Source organism: Populus trichocarpa, chromosome 5 (assembly GCF_000002775.5).
Source record: "Populus trichocarpa isolate Nisqually-1 chromosome 5, P.trichocarpa_v4.1, whole genome shotgun sequence".
Classification (NCBI taxonomy): Eukaryota; Viridiplantae; Streptophyta; class Magnoliopsida; order Malpighiales; family Salicaceae; genus Populus; species Populus trichocarpa.
This window is the reverse complement of record NC_037289.2, coordinates 2066368-2089343: the sequence shown is the minus strand read 5'-3', so window position 1 is coordinate 2089343 and position 22976 is coordinate 2066368. Positions and strand designations below refer to the sequence as shown.

At 40.8% G+C, this 22976-nt stretch overlaps 4 protein-coding genes and 1 pseudogene across 4 annotated transcripts in view; all 5 read left to right on the top strand.

Moving 5' to 3' along the window:
- The window catches only part of LOC112325594 (disease resistance-like protein DSC1), a 39675-nt gene extending 26380 nt beyond the window's left edge, over positions 1 to 13295 (top strand). Inside the window, exon 2 of the mRNA XM_052452914.1 lies at positions 12630 to 13295. Within this exon, the coding sequence (XP_052308874.1) occupies positions 12684 to 13229 (546 nt within the window). The 5' untranslated portion in view covers positions 12630 to 12683 and the 3' untranslated portion in view covers positions 13230 to 13295. The remainder of the gene's footprint in view (positions 1 to 12629) is intronic.
- LOC18098771 (kinesin-like protein KIN-14S) overlaps positions 1 to 22976 on the top strand; it is a 49671-nt pseudogene that overhangs the window by 14309 nt on the left and 12386 nt on the right.
- The window catches only part of LOC18098772 (disease resistance protein RPV1), a 46198-nt gene that overhangs the window by 20626 nt on the left and 2596 nt on the right, over positions 1 to 22976 (top strand). The gene's annotated exons all lie outside the window — the stretch shown is intronic.
- LOC127905323 (LRR receptor-like serine/threonine-protein kinase EFR) lies at positions 8001 to 10260 on the top strand. The gene is made up of 2 exons (XM_052452921.1): positions 8001 to 10162; positions 10254 to 10260. The coding sequence occupies exons 1-2, from the start codon at positions 8001 to 8003 to the stop codon at positions 10258 to 10260; spliced, it is 2169 nt and encodes a 722-aa protein (XP_052308881.1).
- Positions 10289 to 22976, top strand: part of LOC18098713 (kinesin-like protein KIN-14S) — a 120756-nt gene continuing 108068 nt past the window's right edge. Inside the window, exon 1 of the mRNA XM_052452906.1 lies at positions 10289 to 10655. Coding sequence (XP_052308866.1) covers positions 10301 to 10655 — 355 coding nt within the window. The 5' untranslated portion in view covers positions 10289 to 10300. The remainder of the gene's footprint in view (positions 10656 to 22976) is intronic.

Sequence of the window (22976 nt, the reverse complement as noted above, 5' to 3'; positions counted from 1 at the left end):
TCCCTTCACGCACTAAAAAAGTTTATCATTGGCTTAATGAATTTCTTCTCTATAAAAGCCCAGACTAGGATCACACCCCTACACTGGGGGCAAAATGAGTTGTTTTTTGAAAAGTTTTACGTGTTTAAAATTGGTTGGAAGCCTATAGATTTGAAAACCAAGCTAAAGCATTTGACAAAAGCATGACAAAGAGGCAAATACAAGTCATACATTTTGAGAAAAGGACTACTTGGAGAAAGTCGAAGACTTCTTCTCAAAGATATGAGAGGCAACACGAGAAATGAATCCAGCATACGACTTCAAAAGCAAGCTCATATCAAGAGAGAGTTTCATGAAATAGAAGAAGATGATGGGGCCTATGTTTCAAAACCAGGTACAAATGCATGCATGGCATCTAATCATAAATCATTGCATATATGTTTTTTGGATCATTACAGGAGGAGACCTTAATGCATTCCAACAAAATTGGAGATGAAGAAAGAATCATTGAGTTGATTCTAGAACAACGAGAAGAGAAGATAATAATTTTCAAACCCTGCCATCAGGAGGAACGACATCGAGCAATCGGTTAAAGGGAATCGCCAGATGGGATTCCAGGTTGACCGATTTACAAAATAGATTTTTTGGTTTTTGATTAAAGAAGATCGCCAGAAGGGATCTCATTATTTCAGCTTCGGAAAAAGGAATCGCTAGATGGGATTCCAAGTTGTTTGAGATCGCCAGAAGGGATCTCGTATTTCGATATTGGTTAAAGGAGGTCGCCAGAAGGGACCTCATATTTCATATTGAATAAAAGGAATCGCCAGATGGGATTCCAAGTTTGAGATCGCCAGAAGGGATCTCGTATTTCAATATTGGTCAAAGGAGGTCGCCAGAAGGGACCTCGTATTTCAGCTTTGAATAAAAGGAATCGCCAGATGGGATTCCAAGTTGATGAAGGTCGCCAGATGGGACCTCATATTTCATGTTGGTTAAAAGGAATCGCCAGATTGGGATTCCAAGTTGATTAAAGGAGATCGCCAGAAGGGATCTCGTGTTTCGCTATTTGGAGGTCGCTAGATGGGACCTCGTATTACATGTTGGTTAAAAGGAATCGCCAGATGGGGTTCCAAGTTGTTTGGATAAAGGAGATCGCCAGAAGGGATCTTGTATTTCAATGAAGGTCGCCAGAAGGAACTTCATGTTTTAGCTTTAGTAAAAGGAATTGCCCGATGGGATTCCAAGTTATTTGAGATCGCCAGAAAGGATCTCGTACTTCGGCATTCATCAAGGAAGGTCGCTAGAAGGGACCTCGTATTGAAACTATTTCTTAGAAAAGCATGGAGTTTACTAAGAATTCATCATTTTTCCTGGGTTAGTCACCCATACAATGAGACCATCACTTTTCTTGGGTTCGTCACCCATACAATGAGACCATCATTTTTCCTGGGTTAGTCACCCATACAATGAGACCATCATTTTTCTTGGGTTCGTCACCCATACAATGAGACCATCATTTTTCCTGGGTTAGTCACCCATACAATGAGACCATCACTTTTCTTGGGTTCGTCACCCATACAATGAGACCATCATTTTTCTTGGGTTCGTCACCCATACAATGAGACCATCATTTTTCTTGGGTAGGTCACCCATACAATGAGACCATTATTTTTCTTGGGTTCGTCACCCATACAATGAGACCATCATTTTTCTTGGGTTCGTCACCCATACAATGAGACCATCATTTTTCCTGGGTTAGTCACCCATACAATGAGACCATTATTTTTCCTGGGTTAGTCACCCATACAATGAGACCATTATTTTTCCTGGGTAGGTCACCCATAATAATGAGACCACTCTTTCCTTTTCCCATTCGGGCAGGTCACCCGTCATAATGAGACCACACACGTGTTTTTGTATTTGGGTATGGGTAAAGGAATCGCCAGATGAGATTCCAAGTTTTTAAGGTTAAAGGAGATCACCAGAAGGGATCTCGAGATGACTAAATTTTGATCATAGTTTTTGGGTTAAGGAGGATTGCTGTAAGGACAAAGTTTCAGAGCAATCGAGCTCCGACTAGATCAGTTTCGGGAGCTCAGTTTTGGTTTATCTTTATAAAACTTACTGCGCAAAACCTCTGCTCCGTAAGCATTATAAAGAGGGGGCATCTGTTGTAACCCATTTTTGGGTCCCCACAAAATATATATAAAAATATATAGCCAAAGGAGGTTAGAAAAATAACAGGAGGCAGAAGCGCTCAGAAAATGGTTGGAAAATTGGTCAATAAGGTTAAAAATACAAAGATGGAATTTTTGATAATATATTCTTGAAGGAGGAGAGCCCTGTTGACAAGGAAAATTTGAAATTTGAGGAGAAAAACCCAAATTTAGATGTTTATGGACTTAATTTGATTTTTAAATGAATTTATAGGGGATTTGATTGCAAGAAAAATTGATTTTTAAGTCAATTTGGGCTTTAATTAGAAGAAATTTAAGTTCTGGGGCCAAAATATATTTTTTAGGAATTTATTAGGTCAAATCAGGGGCTTAATTGCATAAATATTGAAGTTTAAGGGCCAATTGGGGACTTAATTGAAGGAATTCGAAACCAAGGACCAAATTGAAGAAGGCGCGTAAGTATAGGGGCTGGAATTAATTGATTCAGGGGCCTAATTGAAGAAATTGGAAGTTTATTGATCAATTAAGGGCTCAATTGCATAATTCAAAGGCCAAGGACCAAAGTGAAAAACGCGGCCAAATATAGGGACGGGGTTCGAATTCGGCAGGGATGCAATTGAAGGGACAAAAGATAATTGAGGGCTGCTTTGCAAATTGACGCGTTTTGGCGTCTTGTAGGATTTAAATGAAACGGCGCGTTTTATCCAAAACGACGCCGTTTCATCCATTCAAAAAAAAAAAAAAAAAGGGAAAAGGGCAGAACGGTGTCGTTTTGAACGACACTGTTCATCTTTCTTCTTCCCCCCCGAACATGCAGCGGGGAAGAAGGGAAAACGAAAAACAGAGGAGGACGGACGACCGGCCGGCTGCTCCCCATGCTCCACAGCGAAAAGCCACTCACTTGGCTCTATAAATAACAACCAACACGACAACAGAAAGGGGGAGAGGAGAACGGACGGGGGAAGAAGGAGAAAACGAAAAACAGAGGAGAGAGAGAGGAACGGAAAAAACCGAAAGAGAGAGAAAGGGGAGAGGGAGAAGAGAACCGAAAGAAGGGAAAACAGGGGGAAAGAAAACCAAAGAAGGAGAAGAAAAGGGAAGGAAACAGAGGAGAAGGAAAGAGGAAGAATCCCTCTTTCCGCCGCTTGAGACAGCAGCGCCGCTGCTTGGTGTCGCCGCCAGGGAGCAGCGACACCGCTACCAGCCTCCACCACAGAACCGCCAGAAACGCAGCCAGCCACCGCTTCCGCCTCCGCGCCAGGTAACTTTTCTTCCCCTTCTCCCTCGCGTTTATTTTCTCGTTTAGTTCCCTGCATGCAGAACGAGTAGCGTTCTGCATGCAGGGGTGGGGGGAAAATAATTCCCCCCCCGCCCCGTTTTGGCTTGGGCCAGGCGGATCCTGGCCCAGCCCTGTCTTCTGGGCCGGGTCTGGCCCAGAAGATAATGTGTTTTTTGTTTTGGGCCGAGATCGGCCCAACAATTTTGGGCTGAGTCCGGCCCAGTCGGTTGGGCCGGACCAGCCCAGCCCATTTAATATTATATATTATATTATATATATTATATTTTGTATTATTTATATAGATATATATATATATATGAAAAAATTACAAAAATTCTTCAAAAATTATTTCAAAAATATGTGATTTTCTGTAATTTTATTACTGTATTTTGATTAATATTGGTTGGTATTTTATACTGTAAAGATACAAATCCGGTATTAACATACCCGGTTTTCATCAAAACATCAAAGATTTTCAAAATAAAAAATGTCTTTTGCTTTCAAAAATTTTCTAAAATATCTTTGAAAATATTGTTGATTTTTCTGCATTTGCTTTATCAAAGTAGATTAATATTTGGTTGTATTTTTATACCGCAAGAATACAAACCCAGTATTAAAATACCCGATTTGCGTCAAAACGTACAAAATACATATTTAAAAAATGTTTTGTTTTAAAATACGGCCTAGTCTCTCCAATATATATATATAAATATTATAACATCATATTTTCACACAACAAAAGAAATTTCAAAACAATATATGTATTAGCATGCATTTTGGCTTTAATAACCAGTTTATTCAAGCCATGAGAACTAGGCCAATATTCCAAAAATTCTAAAAAATCTTTTTGTCCTCTGTTAGTATATGGGATTACGAATTTATACGTAAAACGTATTCCTGAAATTAAAAATATGTTTTTTTTACATAGACGCTAGAACGGTTAGGTTTTACCCGATAAGATAAGGACCTCCTTATTGAGGAGGACTTTTCTTGAACCATAGACGGACCAACAACTAGGAAACACAACGAAAACACCTTAAATTTTATCAGACAATTAAACGATGCAGCTTACCTTAGGTAGGGCGTATTTGGGGTGCTAATACCTTCCCTTTACGCAACCAGTCCCCGTACCCGATCTCTGAGACCAGTTAGGGTTCCTAGTGACCAAAATACTAGGTGGCGACTCCCACACCATTTTTCACTGCTAAGAGACAACGAATTCCTTGTCTCCCTACATTGACCAGATATATATCCCCCATATTACATTTTTTGTGGGTGGACGATCGCCGCGACGTCGCTCACGTGCGACACATGTACATATATATCATGGAAGAAGCAGACATGGATAGAAGCTAAGCATAAAAATAAAAATAGCATGAAGTAATCATGTCTTTCTACCTGGAATGGGACTCTTGCTGGAATGTAAAAAGAACCTCCAATACTCTACTGGAAACAACCACCAGTTAATTCTAGGAGAAACAGGAATATAATAGTTGCCAGCTTGTATTCCTTGCTTGATAAAATTTGGAACGTAAAAAAGCAGAGGTATTCAAATGACATTTAACTTGATGGCAAACAGCATAGCAAAGTTCTATTTGTATACATTTACTGACACTGTGTCCCAGGTTGTTGTTTATACGCAAAGGATCAATAACATTGAAGTGTTTGGACAAAAAGAGTTGCCCTTGATTATCTTGTCCAGCAGGTAAAACAACATATATTACACTACAAGCCTCAAGAAATAATTTGCTAAGTCCAGAAGATGGTTTTGATTTAGGTTGCTTAATGAATAGGGCATGGCAGGATTAGTGATTTTCTAATAACAGATTAATAATTTGGGAAAGTAGAAGTGTCCGGAAAAAGGATCATAATATTTGGACAAAAGGAGTAGACAATTTATAGGATAAAGCACTAACCTTTTCAAGGAAACAAATGGTGAACAGTCCACCAGGTTGGTTAAATGAAATATCTACCACAATGTTTTCCACTAGACACTTTATTATCTTCACCTATATATATATATATATATATATATATATGTATTCAAACAAAAAAAGAAAGTTAAATCTATCGTCAAGAATCACTTATTAAGGAATCTTTTATTGAGATTTTTATGGTACACCTATTAGACAAATATTCCATCAGGAAAACCTTCTTTAAAAAACAAATAAAAAAAATAATAAAAGAAATATATAGAAATTGCAAATGAAAATAAATAAATCCACACTCAACAAAATTTAAAAATGTATTGAAAAGCTTGCTCCAGTGTCCACCATTGCCTCAGAATTAAAGGTATGACAGAATACATATGCCTAGCAAACAACCCACTTGTCAAACAAACCACATAACCTTGAAATATTCCACAAAGATTACAGGTCCTCTGTGGTGGAAGTAAAGTTGTAGATGGACTAACACTGCTTCAACAATTTTGAAATCAACATCACTAACTAGATATATTCAAGCTAAACACAAATAAACACACTCTCAGCTGAATATAAGCAAGCTTAAAATAAATTGAAGAAACAGAGACAACAAAAGATGAATAAACAGAATGTACAAAAATAAGAACTTAAAAAAATTAAAAGGGACCTACCTCTGTTTGAATGTACTCAACCTCCTTCACTCGAAATTCAGCATTTTCATTCTTCTCCTCATTCTCCAGCATGTCACGAACCTGACGAGCCCATGTTTGGATTCTCACTGAAGGCTGTTAAATCAATATCCCCACAAAAAGAAACAAAGGCAGCATTTTCATTCTTCTCCTCATTCTCCAGCATATCATGAATCTGGAAGAAGAACGAACCTGGACTTCAAGTTTATTAAAATGGTTTCAAAGGTCAATGAAAATCATTCAATTAATATTTTTATACAAACTCGCATTGAAAAAGGAATATTTATCGACCTTCACCTTCAAGTTTATTAGTAATATTTTCAAAGATCATGGGTTTTGTTGATTGTCTCGGGTCGTTTTTTATCTTGTTTTTTTAATTTCATCCTTCAACATTATGTTGATTGGTGATTGAAATCTAATTTGTTTAGATTTATTTTCCGTTGCATTATCTCGGTCTTATAACTCGGGTTGCGAGTTTGACAGGTTAATTGGATATTGTTTTTAGGTTTCTTTTTAATTGATTTTTGTTTTCAATTTCATCATTTAATATTGAGTGAATATTAAGGAGTTAAACTTTATAATTTACTTTGATTTCCTTTCTACACGGTTTTGGTACACGGTTGTGGTTTACTTCTTTTGTCTTATCGTTAACTTGTTCTTGCATTGATTCTGCAGTGTCTTGGAGGTGCCTTACGATTGTGCAGCTGAGGCAGACTTGCTGTATTCCCTTATCGTTAAAGCTAGGTTCTAGAACAATCGATTCCAGAAGCCAAAGAAGCAACCAAAGATTTCAAGCAAACATGTTGATTGGTTTTGATATTGAAACACCCAGTACATTCGTATTGACATTTTCACTTTCAGATTTTGTGTTCTGCTCAGGACTCAAAACTCAACACTAAATATGAAGGATTTGTATGGTATATTTGCAGTTCAGGCATGTCAAAGTTCCATGTTTTTGTTCTTTTGGGGATGTATGGTTTGTACTCCTCGTATTAACTTTATGTTCATTGTGAATGAAACCAAAGTACAGTATAAAAACTCTATTTTCATGACTATGGTAAGAATCTTCTGTCCAAAGGAAGGTGTCATGTCATGTATATTTCAAATTACCTGTCGAGGTTCAGACAGTTAAAATCTTATGCATCTGCATTTCTACACTGGAAATTATCACTCTAAGTTCTAAAGTCTAATTTCCACTGATGTAGACCTATATCAAACAGGTGGGAAAAGAGGATTGAGGAGTAGTGTATCCTTTAAGTTCTCTGAATGATGTGTCCCCTACTTCCTTGAGTGACATGAAGGATTTTTATGCTATCTTTGCAGTTGAATATGTCAAAATCTATGGTGAGAAACTTCTGTCAGAAGAAGGCTGTCATGTATCTTGTGCATCTGCATTTCTACACTGGAAATTATTTACTCTTAAGATCAAAAGTCTAATGTGAAATGGAAATAATAAATTGTTGACCACTGGTATAGACCAATATTAAACAGGTGGGAAAAGAGGATTGAGGAGTAGTGTATTTAGATAATTTATTACTACACATTGTCCTCGGCACAGGTTTCTGACATATATAGTTCATAGAGTGAAGACCATATAATACTTATCTAGATTATTGTGGAAGAAAAATGATGTGGTTGTCAATGACAATGGACAAAGTATGATAGCTTCACCTAATTATCATCGCCAAGAAGGTAGGAAAAAATGCATCCACTTGCAGGAATTTAATGTGGAAAAAATGCATCCACCACCCACCATCCATGGGGTAGGTGGTTTGACTAATTCTTCTTGCCATCATTTACATATCAAGTTAAGATTACCTTACAAGTCTTGGAAAAAATGCAGCAAAAGTGCAAACAGAATCACTTTTTTGTCTTCACATCAAGAAACGTTTTGTTCCAGAATCTCTGCTAAGAAAGAACAATAGAGAGGATGGCACACAATCAAAACTGCAACATGGCTGTGCCAGTGTTCTGTCTCATCTTTTTTCTCATGCCAGGAGCATCGGCATTTGTTTGCAATTTTACTGATTGTGAAGCTCTTCTCAAATTCAAGGGAGGCATAACAAGTGATCCGAAAGGATACGTCCAGGATTGGAATGAAGCCAATCCTTTCTGCAACTGGACCGGAATTACATGCCACCAATATCTCCAAAACCGGGTTATAGATCTTGAGATCATAGAAATGCGCTTAGAAGGAAGTATGTCGCCATTTCTATCCAATCTTTCTCTTCTCACCAAGCTTTCCTTGCAGGGTAATAATTTCCGTGGAGAAATCCCAACTACCTTGGGGGCTCTCTCACAGTTGGAATATCTGAATATGAAGGAAAATAAGCTCTCTGGTGCCTTTCCAGCTTCACTACATGGCTGTCAAAGCTTGAAATTTCTAGACTTGTCTGTGAACAACCTATCTGGGGTCATTCCTGAAGAACTAGGATGGATGAAGAAGCTGAGTTTTTTAGCTCTCTCTGTAAACAACCTCACTGGGGTCATTCCGGCCTTCTTGTCAAACCTGACAGAATTGACACAGCTAGAACGGGCTGTGAACTACTTTACTGGGCAAATCCCAGTGGAGCTTGGAGTTTTGAGCAGGCTTGAGACTTTGTTTTTGCACCTAAACTTTCTTGAGGGAACAATACCTGCATCACTAAGTAATTGCACTGCATTGCGAGAAATTTCATTGATTGAGAATCTTTTATCCGGGGAAATCCCTTCAGAAATGGGGAACAAGCTCCAAAACTTGCAGAAGTTGTATTTTTTAAACAACAACATTTCTGGTAGGATTCCAGTGACATTCTCAAATCTTTCACAAATAACTCTGCTTGATTTGAGTGTCAATTACTTGGAGGGTGAAGTTCCCGAGGAACTGGGGAAGTTGAAGAACCTTGAGATCCTTTACCTCCATAGCAACAACCTGGTTAGCAATTCTTCTCTTAGTTTTCTTACTGCTCTCACAAACTGTTCATTTCTGAAGAAACTGCACTTGGGCTCCTGTTTATTTTCTGGGAGTTTACCTGCTTCCATTGGAAATCTTTCCAAAGACCTCTACTATTCCAATCTTTTGAATAACCGTATAAGAGGAGAGATTCCAGATAGTATTGGAAACTTGAGTGGCCTCGTGAACCTACAACTGTGGTACAATCACCTGGACGGGACAATTCCAGCAACTTTTGGAAAGCTGAAGCTGTTGCAAAGACTATATTTGGGGAGAAACAAGCTCCAAGGTTCCATTCCAGATGAAATGGGGCAGAAGGAAAACCTTGGCTTACTTGATCTTGGCAATAATTCCTTAACCGGTTCAATCCCTTGTTCACTTGGTAACCTCTCACAGTTGAGATACCTTTACCTATCTCGGAACAGCTTATCAGGAAATATTCCCATCAAACTCAGCCAGTGCTCTCTCATGATGCAGCTGGATTTATCTTTTAACAACTTGCAGGGGCCTCTTCCACCAGAAATTGGAGTTTTTTCTAACTTGGGGCTCTCCGTCAACCTTTCAAATAACAATCTAGACGGGGAAATACCTGCAACTATTGGAAATCTGGTATCTGTACAAGCTATTGACTTATCGGTGAACAGATTTTCTGGCATTATACCAAGTTCAGTTGGAAGTTGTACAGCTTTGGAGTACTTGAACCTATCCAAGAACATGATTCAAGGTACAATTCCAGAGTCATTGAAACAAATTGCATATTTAAAAGCACTGGATCTGGCTTTTAATCAATTAACAGGCAGCGTTCCAATCTGGCTTGCCAATGACTCAGTGATGAAAAATTTCAACCTGTCGTATAATAGATTAACTGGAGAATTTTCAAGTATGGGAAGGTTTAAAAATCTTAGTGGAAGCACATTGATAGGAAATGCAGGCCTGTGTGGTGGTTCTGCGCTAATGAGACTCCAGCCATGTGCAGTTCAAAAGAAAAGGAGGAAGTTATGGAAATGGACCTATTACTTGTTGGCAATTACTGCTAGCTGCTTTTTACTGCTCTTGGTATATGTCGGGGTCCGTGTTAGACAATTCTTTAAAAAGAAAACTGATGCAACATCTGAAGAAGCAATTCTGATGGCTTTCAGAGGACGAAATTTCACTCAAAGAGAGCTCGAAATTGCAACCGACGGGTTCAGTGATGCCAATCTCTTGGGGAGAGGAAGCTTTGGATCTGTTTATAAAGCTTGGATTGATGATAGAATATCTTTTGTCGCGGTTAAGGTTCTAAATGAAGACAGCAGGCGGTGTTATCCTGGAATCTGGTTCAAATGATGGGATCAATCTGGAATTCACAGTTCAAGGCTCTCATCCTTGAGTTTGTAGGTAATGGAAACTTCGAACAGCATCTTTATCCTGAGTCCGAGGGAGGAAACTGTCGATTGACGTTGAGTGAAAGATTAGGAATAGCAATAGATATTGCAAATGCCTTGGAGTATCTTCAATTGGATTGCTCAACTCAAGTTGTGCACTGTGATCTGAAACCACAAAATGTTCTTCTTGATGATGATATGGTGGCCCGTGTTGCGGACTTTGGAATTGGAAAGGTCTTTTTTGCTGATAAACCAACTGAATATTCTTCTACAGCAAGTGGCCTGCGAGGATCTGTTGGCTATATTCCTCCAGGTATGCATCTGGTTGGTTTGTGTTCGTGTTTCGTTGCCCTCCTCTAAATTCTTCGGCATGAAAGATCGTATGTTTCATTCACCTTGCAGTGCATTAAGATCATTTGACCAAAATGATTATTTTCTTTTTTCATTTTGCTAACAGTGCTTTGTTGCTTGTAAACAGAATATGGACAGACTAATGAAGTATCAGTTAGAGGAGACGTATACAGCTTCGGTATCATGCTGCTGGAATGGATAACAAGGCAAAGACCAACAGGAGAAATGTTCACAGACGGGCTTGATCTAAGGAAGTGGGTGGGTGCTGCAACCCCTCATCATATTTTGGATGTGGTAGACATGTCATTGAAGCGAGAGGCACATTCAAGTGGTGCTATAGAGAAGCTAAAGCAATGCTGTGTTCATGTGGTCGATGCAGGAATGATGTGCACAGAAGAGAATCCACAAAGCCGTCCTTCCATATCTTTGATCTCCCGAGGGCTCCAAAACCTTTGGAAACGGATGGAATTTGGGAAATGAAGCATGGTTAAGCTAAATAAAGAACGGTGATGATTATGTCAGTGAAAAATAAGATGTTGAATGAGTTTGGTGAGATGTTATCAGATAATCAGCCTGCACTTGCACATATAAGATGTTCGAGGCATAGTTATCAAGGTTTACATCGATCGTTTATTTCTCTTCCTTGCTTGCTTTAACAAAAATAATATTTATGTTATGCTTTTGCGGTTCATCGTCTAGAAACTGAAGTTGAGGAATTTAGAGCTCCACCTGGAAACATTGATATTTCTCTATAATCAGCACAAGGCGAGTTGAGAAGTAAATTGATTAACACAATTAACCGAATTGACTCTCAAACTTTTATTTTACTCTAGTTAAGTCCCTCATTGCATTAATTAAACTAATCAAAAGTTCAAACAAGTCCCTAAGACTTATTAATTCTTCCTCTTCTAGCCAAATTAACTTCCAACCTAATTACTCTTTCTTTTTAGCACCTGATTAAGCCCATCCAAAGTACAATTAGGTCCTTGGCTTCTTTGATTTTTGCCATTTTGCCCCCATCTTCAGCTTTCTTCTTAGTGAAGCCTTCATCTATCAAACTTAGACAGCTAAACTTTGCAACCTTGTCCATGTTGGTCCTCAAATCTTTAATTTGTTCAGCCTTGATCACATTTTCAAGAATATGCTTGCTAAATTTCTTCAACAAGACCTCAAATTATCTTTCCACCTATCTACTATAAATTAAATATTTGTCCAATCATGATTCAATGCTTTATTTTTTTATTATTGTTATTTTTTTTTTAATTCAGAATTGGGTGAAGACACAGATAGTTGCATGCAAACTGTAATCCTGCCGTCCTCTATGGAATGTGATCTAGCAATAGTGTGACTAAAATCCAAAATTTGCCATAACGTGAGTATGATCAAAACTTTTAGTAGTTATTGCAAGTTTTCCTAAAAAATGTTTGATGGTTTTGTTTTTATAATGTGTTCTTCTCTCTCTCTCTCTCTCTAAACAGTTAGGTGGCAGCATTAACTAGGATTTGGTCTCTTTCTTGCTGCTTAGGAAAAACAGAAAAGGTGAAGGAAAAGAAACAAAAACTGATTTTGAGAGGATCAATGTGGTGAACTCCCCCCCAATACTGTGCTTGAAATAAAGATGATGAGAGGATCAATGTGGTGAACTCCCCGGCCCCCTTAATTGTGAGTTGGCTAGCCCTTAAATAACTGGTAGACTTTCTTCCTGGACGTCCATTAATTTTTCTATAAAAATGTCAATGAAATCTCTCTGTTTGTTCTTTGCTATAGTATCCTTTAAGTTGTTTATGTATGTAAATTTTGATCTTCTCTTATTTATGAGATATAAAATAATCTCCCAACTGTCCTCCATCCGCTAGCTTCTCTCTTTATTTATGATCAGGTGTAATTAAGATCTCAACTAGCTAGTCTTTGACTAATTATTTATCGTTTGTTACAGGGAATAATTGTCACAAGTAGAGCTTACTTCTACACATATCAAGCATATACAAATATGGCTTCCTCTTCTTCTCCCACTACTCCATATTTGAAGCTCGATGTGTTCCTCAGTTTTAGAGGCACAGACACCCGCAATAGTTTCACCAGTCATCTTCATGATGCTTTGCAGCGAAACCAAATTGATGCTTACATCGATAACAAACTTGATGGAGGAGAAAAGATCGAGCCTGCCCTCTTGGAAAGGATTGAAGAGTCGTTTATTTCGCTAGTCATTTTCTCTGAAAATTATGCAGATTCTACTTTCTGTTTGAGGGAACTCTCCAAGATTCTTGAGTGCATGGAGACCAAACAACAGATGGTCTTACCAGTATTTTACCGACTTGTGTTGGTGGGAGAAACCACTAATGGTGGCTCTGATACCAATTTGTTGGTGGGAGAAACCACTAGTTGTGGCTCTGATACCAATTGTTGGGGATTTCTGCTCCCCTTGCGGAACGGTGGTGTTCATGATCATTGCTCAAAGGAGGCTAAGCACACTGACACAATATTTAACGTGGTTCGGCAAATCGCCTACATCCACGGGAGAGATCGATATTATTAGAGATAGAGAAAGAATACAACACACGGAGGAGGATCACATCCACTCAACTCCTATCTCTCATTGCTACATAGGGCAGCAGCTGTATACAGCAGCAGGGCTGCTGGTTGCAGCCCTTCTTTCTTTCTCTCTTCTTCTCTCTTTTGTAGCTCTACTACTAGACTCTCTCTTTGTGCTGCACTCTTGGTGTCTATTTATAGGCTTCAATGACAGCTCCTCTTGCTCCTTTGTCAACAATGGTGGCTGCCAAACTTACCAAACTTTGACATTTGACAATGGTTGTTGGCTGCCACCAACAACCCACCATTGTAGCCTCCTTCTTTGACAATGTTAAGGGGCTGCAAATGCTGCACCAGCAACCCTCTTTGACTCTCACATGACAGCCATCTTCTTTGACAATGACAGCTACATAATTGGCAATATTCCAACAATCACCCCTTTTGCCATTTATGTGGGCAATTTGTCCTTTTGCTTCTTCAGCACACGCTTTCCTGCAGCTCTTCCAAGCTTACCATTCTGAGAACATCTTTGGGCAAGTTTACAGGTACTTGCCAAACCTTTCAATCACCAGAGTCACCAAAGCACACCTTTTCTCACACAAAAGGATCACTACAATCAGATGGTTTGTCACATCACATCTGAAGAGTGATAACGCTTGTCTCTGGGACAACATTTCCCTTCGAGCGTATCAACCATGCTTAATCCGGAATGATTTATCAAGCCTCACATCAAGGCTTACAACACCCCCTCAAATGGAAATATCTATTTCCGAGTGCGACAATCATTATCTGAGTATTTCAATGTAATCATAAGCTTACCACTCTTCCAAGAGTCTACTCATCCCGGAGTTGCGTCTGCCCTCTGTTCCACTCTAGGAACCACGCCTTACTTCTCCGTGAGTCTCTCGCTCTTAGTTCTAAGAGTCCAGGTAGCTCTCCACCTTTAACCATGGGGGCAGCCCATTAAAGGTTGATCCATATCTATCTTCATACTCTGAGTATTACAATGCCATTACCGAGCTCACTACCTTGACAAGAGTCAACTTGTTCCTGAAACCTGCGCGTGTCTTCTGCTCATTCCTAGCAATCGCGTCTTAATGCTCCACAAGTCATCCACTTATTGTCCAAGGCAAATGTTATCTAGCTCATTGATCTTTAGCCTAGGGGCAATGAAAGTTAATCCGACATTTGTCTCCATACTCATCATAACCACTTCATTAGTTATACACCTGTCCACTCATATCTAGCCATCACATTGGCTTTAGGGCGTTCTGAACTGGGCTCCTTTCATGGCCCTCACACCTTCTCTAAGGTGTCTTCGCCCGTTGTCATAGGGCGGTCTGAACTTGGGCTCATATTGTGGCCTACACACCTTCTGTCTGAGGTGTTTCCGCTCGTCGTCATACGGCGGTCTGAACTGGGGCTCCTATCGTGGCCCGCACACCTTTTCTCTAAGGTGTCTTCGCCTTTCATAGGCAGTCGCATCCTCCTTCATCTGAGATGCTTCAAAGTGGCTCCAAAAGCCTCTACCACCATGTGGACTATGGGAGAGATCACTGCCACTGATTACATAGAAAGATAAAGTTGCGGTATACTCCTCACAATCCTCCACCTCGATTTCTATGTTTGGAGCTTCTGTGCCTTTCTTCTTGACAGCTCCACCTACACCAACTCTCTTCGATGTCTTCGCCTTTCATCATAGGCGATCGCCTTTTAACACAGGCGTTTGCACCCCCTCAATTAGGTGCTTCTACAGCAGCTCATTTTTCCATCCTTGCATGCATTGGAAAGGTCTTCTCCTGTTGTCTTCATCAAGAGCACAAGAGACTTCCTGTGGTACATCCTTTTCACGCAGTCTCTGCTCTGAGCTTCATCTGGGAAAACTTCTTCTCCTTGCACCTGTTATCTCATTACAGTACCTCGTTAGATCACGGGTACTCCTGCACAATCTCCATGTGCCCTCATGCAATTTCTGTTCTCCAGATTTCTCCCTATTCCTTGCTTATGTTTGACAGCAGCTCATCTTGTCACAACACCTATCCAAGTCAAAATAGGGTGCCAACCTATATCCCCCTGCTATATTTCTCTTCCATTATCAGGGTCTTCATCAATTATCCCTTCGAGAAATCATAGTCACCGAATCTAACTTCTTTGGAGAAATCACCACTCCATTAGATCTTTAAACATACGGAACTCAACTGTTCTCTTGTGCCGTCGTCTTGCTAGTCTTCAACCGTTTCATTTCAAATTGCTATATATACGAAAATAGTACCGTATGGATAATCCTTCAACTAAGCAAGTTCCTAGGAAAGATTGGAGGGGTCACACTGGTCCCGCTTAAAACCCAATCTCCTAGACAGAACTTCTTACGCCATATTTATCCATCGTACTGTCTTTCCGTATATACAACCATTTGCTAGCTTTGTTGCAGCTTTTGTTTACAAGCGATCTGGAATATCCTGGTTTTATACCTGATTTCTCAACATCTGGCGAGACTACCAGTGCTTAGATTCGTCAAGATTGGTCTTCATCAATTTCCGCTCTCCACCTCAAATCATCCACATGATCGGGTGTCCAGAGTGTCCCAATTTTGCCTTCATTCGGCAAATAAAAATCTCCTCATTTAGCAGTTCAACACATGTAATTGGGTAAACATGTGCACCTTCTTCTTCATCATCACCATCGACCACCATGATGACCTTTAGATGCCTCCTGATCGGGCAATCTCCTTTTGTTAATTCACCACCACCATTTTCAGTCACAATCTCAACGATCAGACCATACCATTGGATCCAGAACGATCAAATTAGCTGGAAACAAGGCTGCAATCGTCCAAATCGCATTTCAGACAGCTAAGATTTGATCAAAACAATTCTGGCCTGATGAGCGGCTCAAATTCAATCTCAAATCCGGTTGCACGTAGGATCAACTACACTGGATCCTATCCTCCGGCTCGCAGCTCGGCTCCACTCGGCTCGGCTCAACTTAGCTCGTGGCTGGTGGGTCCCACTATGCTGATGTGTCAGCTGACTGGTCGCTGACATGACATGTTGACTATGCATGATGACATCATGATTACATCATGATGACGTCATCCTTATCCGGGTCAGCTTGTGGGTCGGGTCATCTGGTATTCGGGTCAGGTCTGCCATTCGGGCGAAGAAGACGCGTGGCTTGTGTGTGGCGCGTTGGTGCGCGTGGGCAGCCTGACGTCCGATTTCGATGCCATTTTCACCAGTGGCTTCGTCTCTTCCTCCTATACACAGTGGTATGGTCAAAACATAATTTTGACAACTTTCATTTTTGAGCAAAAAATCAAACATCACTTTAAACCATAAGCTCTGATACCAATTTGTTGGTGGGAGAAACCACTAATGGTGGCTCTGATACCAATTTGTTGGTGGGAGAAACCACTAGTTGTGGCTCTGATACCAATTGTTGGGGATTTCTGCTCCCCTTGCGGAACGGTGGTGTTCATGATCATTGCTCAAAGGAGGCTAAGCACACTGACACAATATTTAACGTGGTTCGGCAAATCGCCTACATCCACGGGAGAGATCGATATTATTAGAGATAGAGAAAGAATACAACACACGGAGGAGGATCACATCCACTCAACTCCCATCTCTCATTGCTACATAGGGCAGCAGCTGCATACAGCAGCAGGGCTGCTGGTTGCAGCCCTTCTTTCTTTCTCTCTTCTTCTCTCTTTTGTAGCTCTACTACTGGACTCTCTCTTTGTGCTGCACTTTTGGTGTCTATTTATAGGCTTCAATGACAGCTCCTCTTGCTCCTTTGTCAACAATGGTGGCTGCCAAACTTACCAAACTTACCAAACTTTGACATTTGACAATGGTTGTTAGCTGCCACCAACAACCCACCATTGTAGCCTCCTTCTTTGACAATGTTAAGGGGCTGCAAATGCTGCACCAGCAACCCTCTTTGACTCTCACATGACAGCCATCTTCTTTGACAATGGCAGCTACATAATTGGCAATAGTCCAACAACTTGATCCAAGCCATGTTCAAAATCTGACTGGGAGCTACGGAGATGCACTTTGCAAGCATGAAAGAGATTGCAGTTCTGAAGAAGTAGAGAGTTGGAGACATGCTTTGAAAGAAATAGCCAATCTCAAGGGCTGGGATTCAAACATCATTAAGTAAGTTATTAATTTAGTTACAGCATATTCAACCCCAACTTATTTAAAAAAATTTGTTCGAGAATCAATGTTGTGTTAGATGTTATGATAAAAAAATTTAGGTTATTACAGCATGAATGTCTTTGTTCTTTATTTATTATGCACTGCAGGGATGAGACCAAGCTAATTCAGGAAATCGTTTCCGACATTCAAAAGGAATTGAGCCATGAGCTGTCACTCTCACTCGATGCAGAAGGCCTTGTTGGAATGAAATCACGCGTTGAAGACATCGAATCATTACTATCCTTTGGATCAACTGGTGTGCTCATTGTGGGAATCTGGGGGATGGGTGGTATAGGTAAGTCAACAACGGCTGAAGCTGTGTATCATCAAAACTGTAGTAAATTTGAAGGCCAATGCTTTTTCCAAAATGTTAGGGAAGAATCACAGAAGCATGGAATAGATCATGTAAGACAGGAAATTCTTGGTGAAGTATTAGAGAAGAAAGATATGACTATACGCACAAAAGTGTTACCCCCGGCCATTAAGCGAATGCTTCAAAGAAAAAAAGTCCTCATAGTTCTTGATGATGTCACTGATCCAAAAGATTTAAAATATTTACTAGGAGAGGATGGTTTGTTTGGCCAAGGAAGTAGAATCATTGTGACAAGTAGAGATAGGCGAGTTCTTGAAAATGCATGTGATGAAGACAAAATTTACGAGGTTAAAATTTTAGATGAAGACGATGCACTTCGACTCTTCAGCTTACATGCTTTTAAACAAGATCGTCCCATAGAAGGATATAGTGGGCTATCGAAAACTGTGGTAAGCTGTGTTAAGGGCATTCCATTAGTTCTCGAGGTTCTAGGTGGCAATCTATACAATAAAAGGAGTGTTGAATACTGGGAAAGAAAGAGCGTAGTGAGAAGTAAGAGAGAGAAGCTCTCTCGGTTGCAGGAAGTGGAAATTTGATTCTGTTCAGGTTCCTCCATTTTCTCGGGCACCGTTTTCATCTCTTGCTTTCTGCACTCTTTTTGGCTCTTCTTCTGGTCCCTTTGTGTCGTTTCCTCATGGCAAAATCTAAGAAAAAGTCATCAGTGCTGCGTTCTGCCCAGCAAGACTATGACTACTGTTCATCGCGACCCTCGTCGTCGACTGCTCCATGGGCTTTGAGCCGGAGTGTTTCTCCTGCTATCCAGCGCCCCTCCAACCCCTCTCGTACCTCGCCTTCACCCTCTAATCCTCCACGAGCTACAGTAGCGCTTGCTGATGTTGTTATTTCCCAACGCCTTTCTAGGGTTCGAACAAAAAATCGAATTAGGGGAATAAGCCACACACCCTCTGCTGCTTCTCCATTGTCTTCTCCTCGCCGCTGTAGGCCCCATGCTTCTTCCCCTAACTCATCCCAAACCCGTCGTGATCCCCTTGGTGAGCCTGGGTCTCCTTACCCACGGCCTGGTGTTGGCAACCCCAACTCTGAGGCAATGACTGGTGCCGCTGCTTCACCTCCTTCTACTAGGCTTGGTAAAGCTCCAACAGTCAGCCATCGGTCTTCCTCCCCGGTCTGCCCCACAGGTACACCCACTGTTCCTCAGTCCCCTCCTCTTGTCCATTTCTCTAGTTACACGACTACATCATCTTGCACTCTTCTGGACACGGATATGGGTTTGTACAAAGACCGGTGGAGGTTCAGCCTTATTGGGTTCATTGCTGGCAAGTTTCCAGGTTACACTTCACTCTCTTCTTTTATCAATTCTTCCTGGAAACGCAATGTTCATTTCTCCATGCATGATTCTGGTTGGTTAATTTTCAATTTTGATTCTGAAATGGACATGTTAGAAGTGCTTAATGGAGGGCCTTACTCTGTACATGGCCGGCTTTTGATTTTGAAAATTATGCCAGAGTTTTTTGACTTTGATACCTCTGAAATGCTTCGGATGCCAGTATGGATTAGATTTCCTAATCTCCCTCTTCAGTGCTGGTCCCCGATTTGCCTCTCTAAACTTGCAAGTGTGATAGGGAAACCGCTTCACTTGGACACCCCAACATCCTCTATGTCTCGGTTATCATATGCCAGAGTACTAGTTGAGACTGATTTGTTAGCTGATTTGCCTGCAACGATCAACATTTCCTTGCCCAATGGTGTAACCATGACCCAGAATGTGTTATATGAATCGTTACCACGATTCTGCAAACAGTGCAGGTCTTTGGGGCACAGCACCTCTTCTTGTGCCACCAATTCCAGCCACAAGCGCAGAAAGCGGGGTCAGCCAACTCCTACTCCTTCTGGATGCTCTAATCCTTCAGCAGAGACTGAAGCTGTTGAGAAACAACCTCTTCGGGAGGAACCTCAAGGTGAGCCGGAGTGTGATCCCATGTTTGCTGTGGCTGGGGAGGAACGAACAGATATCTCTGATCGCAAGCGTGCCAAATTGGCTACACCTTCTGGTCCTCTAGGTGATCATCCTCCTGGCTCTCCTCTGGTTGTGACTGTGGAAGACGAGACCACTGCTGAACTACCGCCCAGGAGGCAATATTTGACAAGGAGTAAAGCTGCTGCCACTTCTGGCCGATCAGGGAAGGCCTTATGGAAGAATCGTTCTTCCAACAATTCCTCTTCGGCTGTGTCTCTGGGCAACATAGCCTCTGCTTCCTCATCCTCTACATGATGTCTCCCTGGTTTTGACCAAGGACTCTGTTCCTTGTGCCTGTTTGGGTCTCTGCTTGCTTTAATTTTGATGGCTTTGTCTTTCTGTTGCTAATTTTGTTAGCTTGGCTCTTGTGTGTTGCAGTTTTTCTGCCTGTAGCTATTATTCTTCCAGTTGTTGGTCTGATGGCCTTTGGATCTACTGTTGGGGTTTCCCTAGCTGTTCTCCTGCTTTCTTTCCTTGCTGGATTGCTGTTCTTTCTGCCGGCTATTTTGCTTGCTGTTTTGTTTGATGTGGCCTGCTAGTTGGCTTGCTTTGTTTGCTGCCTTGGCTTGCAGTTTGTGGGTGCCTGTGTGTTGTGTTGCTGGTTAATTTGTTTCTTGTTGAAACGGATCAAATTGGCTTGTTGCCCATCTGCTGGGTTGGATGCTTTGCTGTGTGAAGCTGGCTGGCACTTTGACTGGGAGGGTTGGAAGGAGCTTTGGTTCCTTGGTTCTGCAAGGTTTTGTGCTATGTGGTGATCGTGCATGGTCCTGTAAGGGAGCGCCGCTGTTCATTGCATGCATGGCTGGCTTTCTTTATGCATGGCTGAGCTGCGTCAGCATGGCTGCTTTTGTTGTCCCTTGGCTTGTTTGTCCTGCTTGGCTTGAAGAGTCGGTCACTTGTCTCTTGGCTGGGCAGGCAATGCTTTCCTGCTGTGTGGTCCCACCATGACTTTTGCTCTTGGCTTCTTTAGCTGGCTGATGCTGCTTTGAAATTGGGGAGCTGTCGGCAGGTGGGTCTGCTTGGCTTGTCAGCTTCTGCTGTTGGAAAGCATGTCGACTGCTGGGTTGCAAGTAGTGCTGCTGTTGGTTTTTGGGTCTCCTAGCCGTTCTTTGTATGCTAGTTTGCTTTGCGGCTTTTATGCTTGTTCAAGGGAGCTTGTTCCTTTGATTTTAGGTTCATCCAGGGAGTTTGTTCTTATATTTGTACAAGGGAGTCTGTTCCCTTTATTTTATGTTCAGCAAGCTTGCCTTGCTTTTGATTTGGTCAAAGGACTTTGTTCCTTTTTCCTTGTATTGCTGGACTCCAGCGCCTTTTTGATCTATAATATTCTTACATTTGATCAAAAAAAAAAAAAAAAAGGTGGCACAGCTCAGAACAAATGGTGGCGAGGCCATTAAGAAACATTTGGAAATGTGCTATCATGAATTAAATCAGACAGAAAAGAAAATATTTCTTGATATAGCATGTTTCTTTGGACGGTGCAAGAAGGATTTTCTCCAACAAACACTAGATCTTGAAGAAAGAAGTGGGATAGATCGTCTCGCTGATATGTGTCTCATAAAAATTGTTCAAGACAAGATCAAGATGCATGATGTGCTCCTAAAACTAGGGAAAAAAATTGTCCTCCAAGAAAACGTTGACCCTAGAGAACGTAGCAGGTTGTGGGAGGCTGATGATATCAATCGTGTATGAACAACTCAGGTAACGTTTCCAAGTGATTTAATTGACTGTTGCTTGACTTCCTTGTTTATAGCTAAGAGATGTAGCCTTGGACAAGAATAAATATCAAGCCCAGCTTCTTCTTCTCTTGTTTATTTGTTATATATATATATAGTGATTTACAGTTTGCTTTAATTTGTTAAATAGGGGACATACTGATCAAAAGTGGAAAGCATATCCCTCATCTTCGATGCAACTAAAGAATTGACATTAAGTCCTACAGCATTTGAAGGGATGTATAATTTAAGATTGCTCAAAATCTACTACCCACCTTTCTTAAAGGATCCCTCAAAGGAGAAAATTATGAATGGAAAGAGGGTCGGAATCCACCTTCCACGAGGGCTTCACTTTCTTTCAAGTGAGCTAAGGTTTCTCTACTGGTATAATTACGCTTTGAAATCCTTTCCATCAATTTTTTTCCCTGAGAAACTTGTTCAACTTGAAATGCCTTGTAGCCAGCTTGAACAACTTCGGAATGAAGGCATGTTGAAATCTCTCAAATCACTTAATCTTCATGGTTGCTCAGGACTAGCAAGTCTAACACATAGTATTGGCATGTTGAAATCTCTTGACCAGTTTGATCTTAATGGTTGCTCAAGATTAGCAAGTCTACCGAACAACATTGACGCGTTAAAATCTCTAAAATCGCTTCATCTTAGTGGTTGCTCAGGACTAGTAAGTTTACCAAATAGCATTGGTGTGTTGAAATCTCTTGACCAGCTTGATCTTAGTGATTGCTCAAGACTAGCAAGTTTACCAGACAGTATTGGCGCGTTGAAATCTCTTAAATAGCTTAATCTTAGTGGTTGTTCAGGACTAGCAAGTCTACTAGACAAAATTGGCGAGTTTAAATCTATGAAATTACTTAAACTTCATGGTTGCTCAGGACTAGCAAGTTTACTGGACAACATTGGCGAGTTGAAATCTCTTACATCACTTAATCTTAGTGGTTGCTCAGGACTAGAAAGTCTACCAAATAGTATTGGTATGTTGAAATCTCTTTACCAACTTGATCTTAGTGGTTGCTTAAAACTAGAAAGTCTACTTGAGAGTATTGGGGGGTTGAAATGTCTTGCTAAGCTTCACCTTACTGGTTGCTCAGGACTAGCAAGTGTACCAGACAACATTGACAGGTTGAAATGTCTTGATACGCTTCATCTTAGTAGTTGCTCAAGTCTAGCAAGTCTACCCGACAACATTGGCGCATTGAAATCTCTTTACCAGCTTAATCTTAGTGGTTGCTCAAGTCTAGCAGGTCTACCCGATAGCATTGGAGAGTTGAAATGTCTTGCTAAGCTTCACCTTACTAGTTGCTCAAGACTAGCAAGTCTACCAGACAGCATTGACAGGTTGAAATGTCTTGATACACTTCATCTCAGTGGTTGCTTAGGACTAAAAAGTCTACCATACAGCATTGACAGGTTGAAATATCTTGTTGTGCTTAATCTTCGTGGTTTTTCAAGACTAGCAAGTCTACCA

What these genes read in the sequence shown, in the direction of transcription:
- LOC127905323 (XM_052452921.1), top strand. Translation starts at nt 8,001, where the DNA reads ATGGCTGTGCCAGTGTTCTGTCTCATCTTTTTTCTCATGCCAGGAGCA.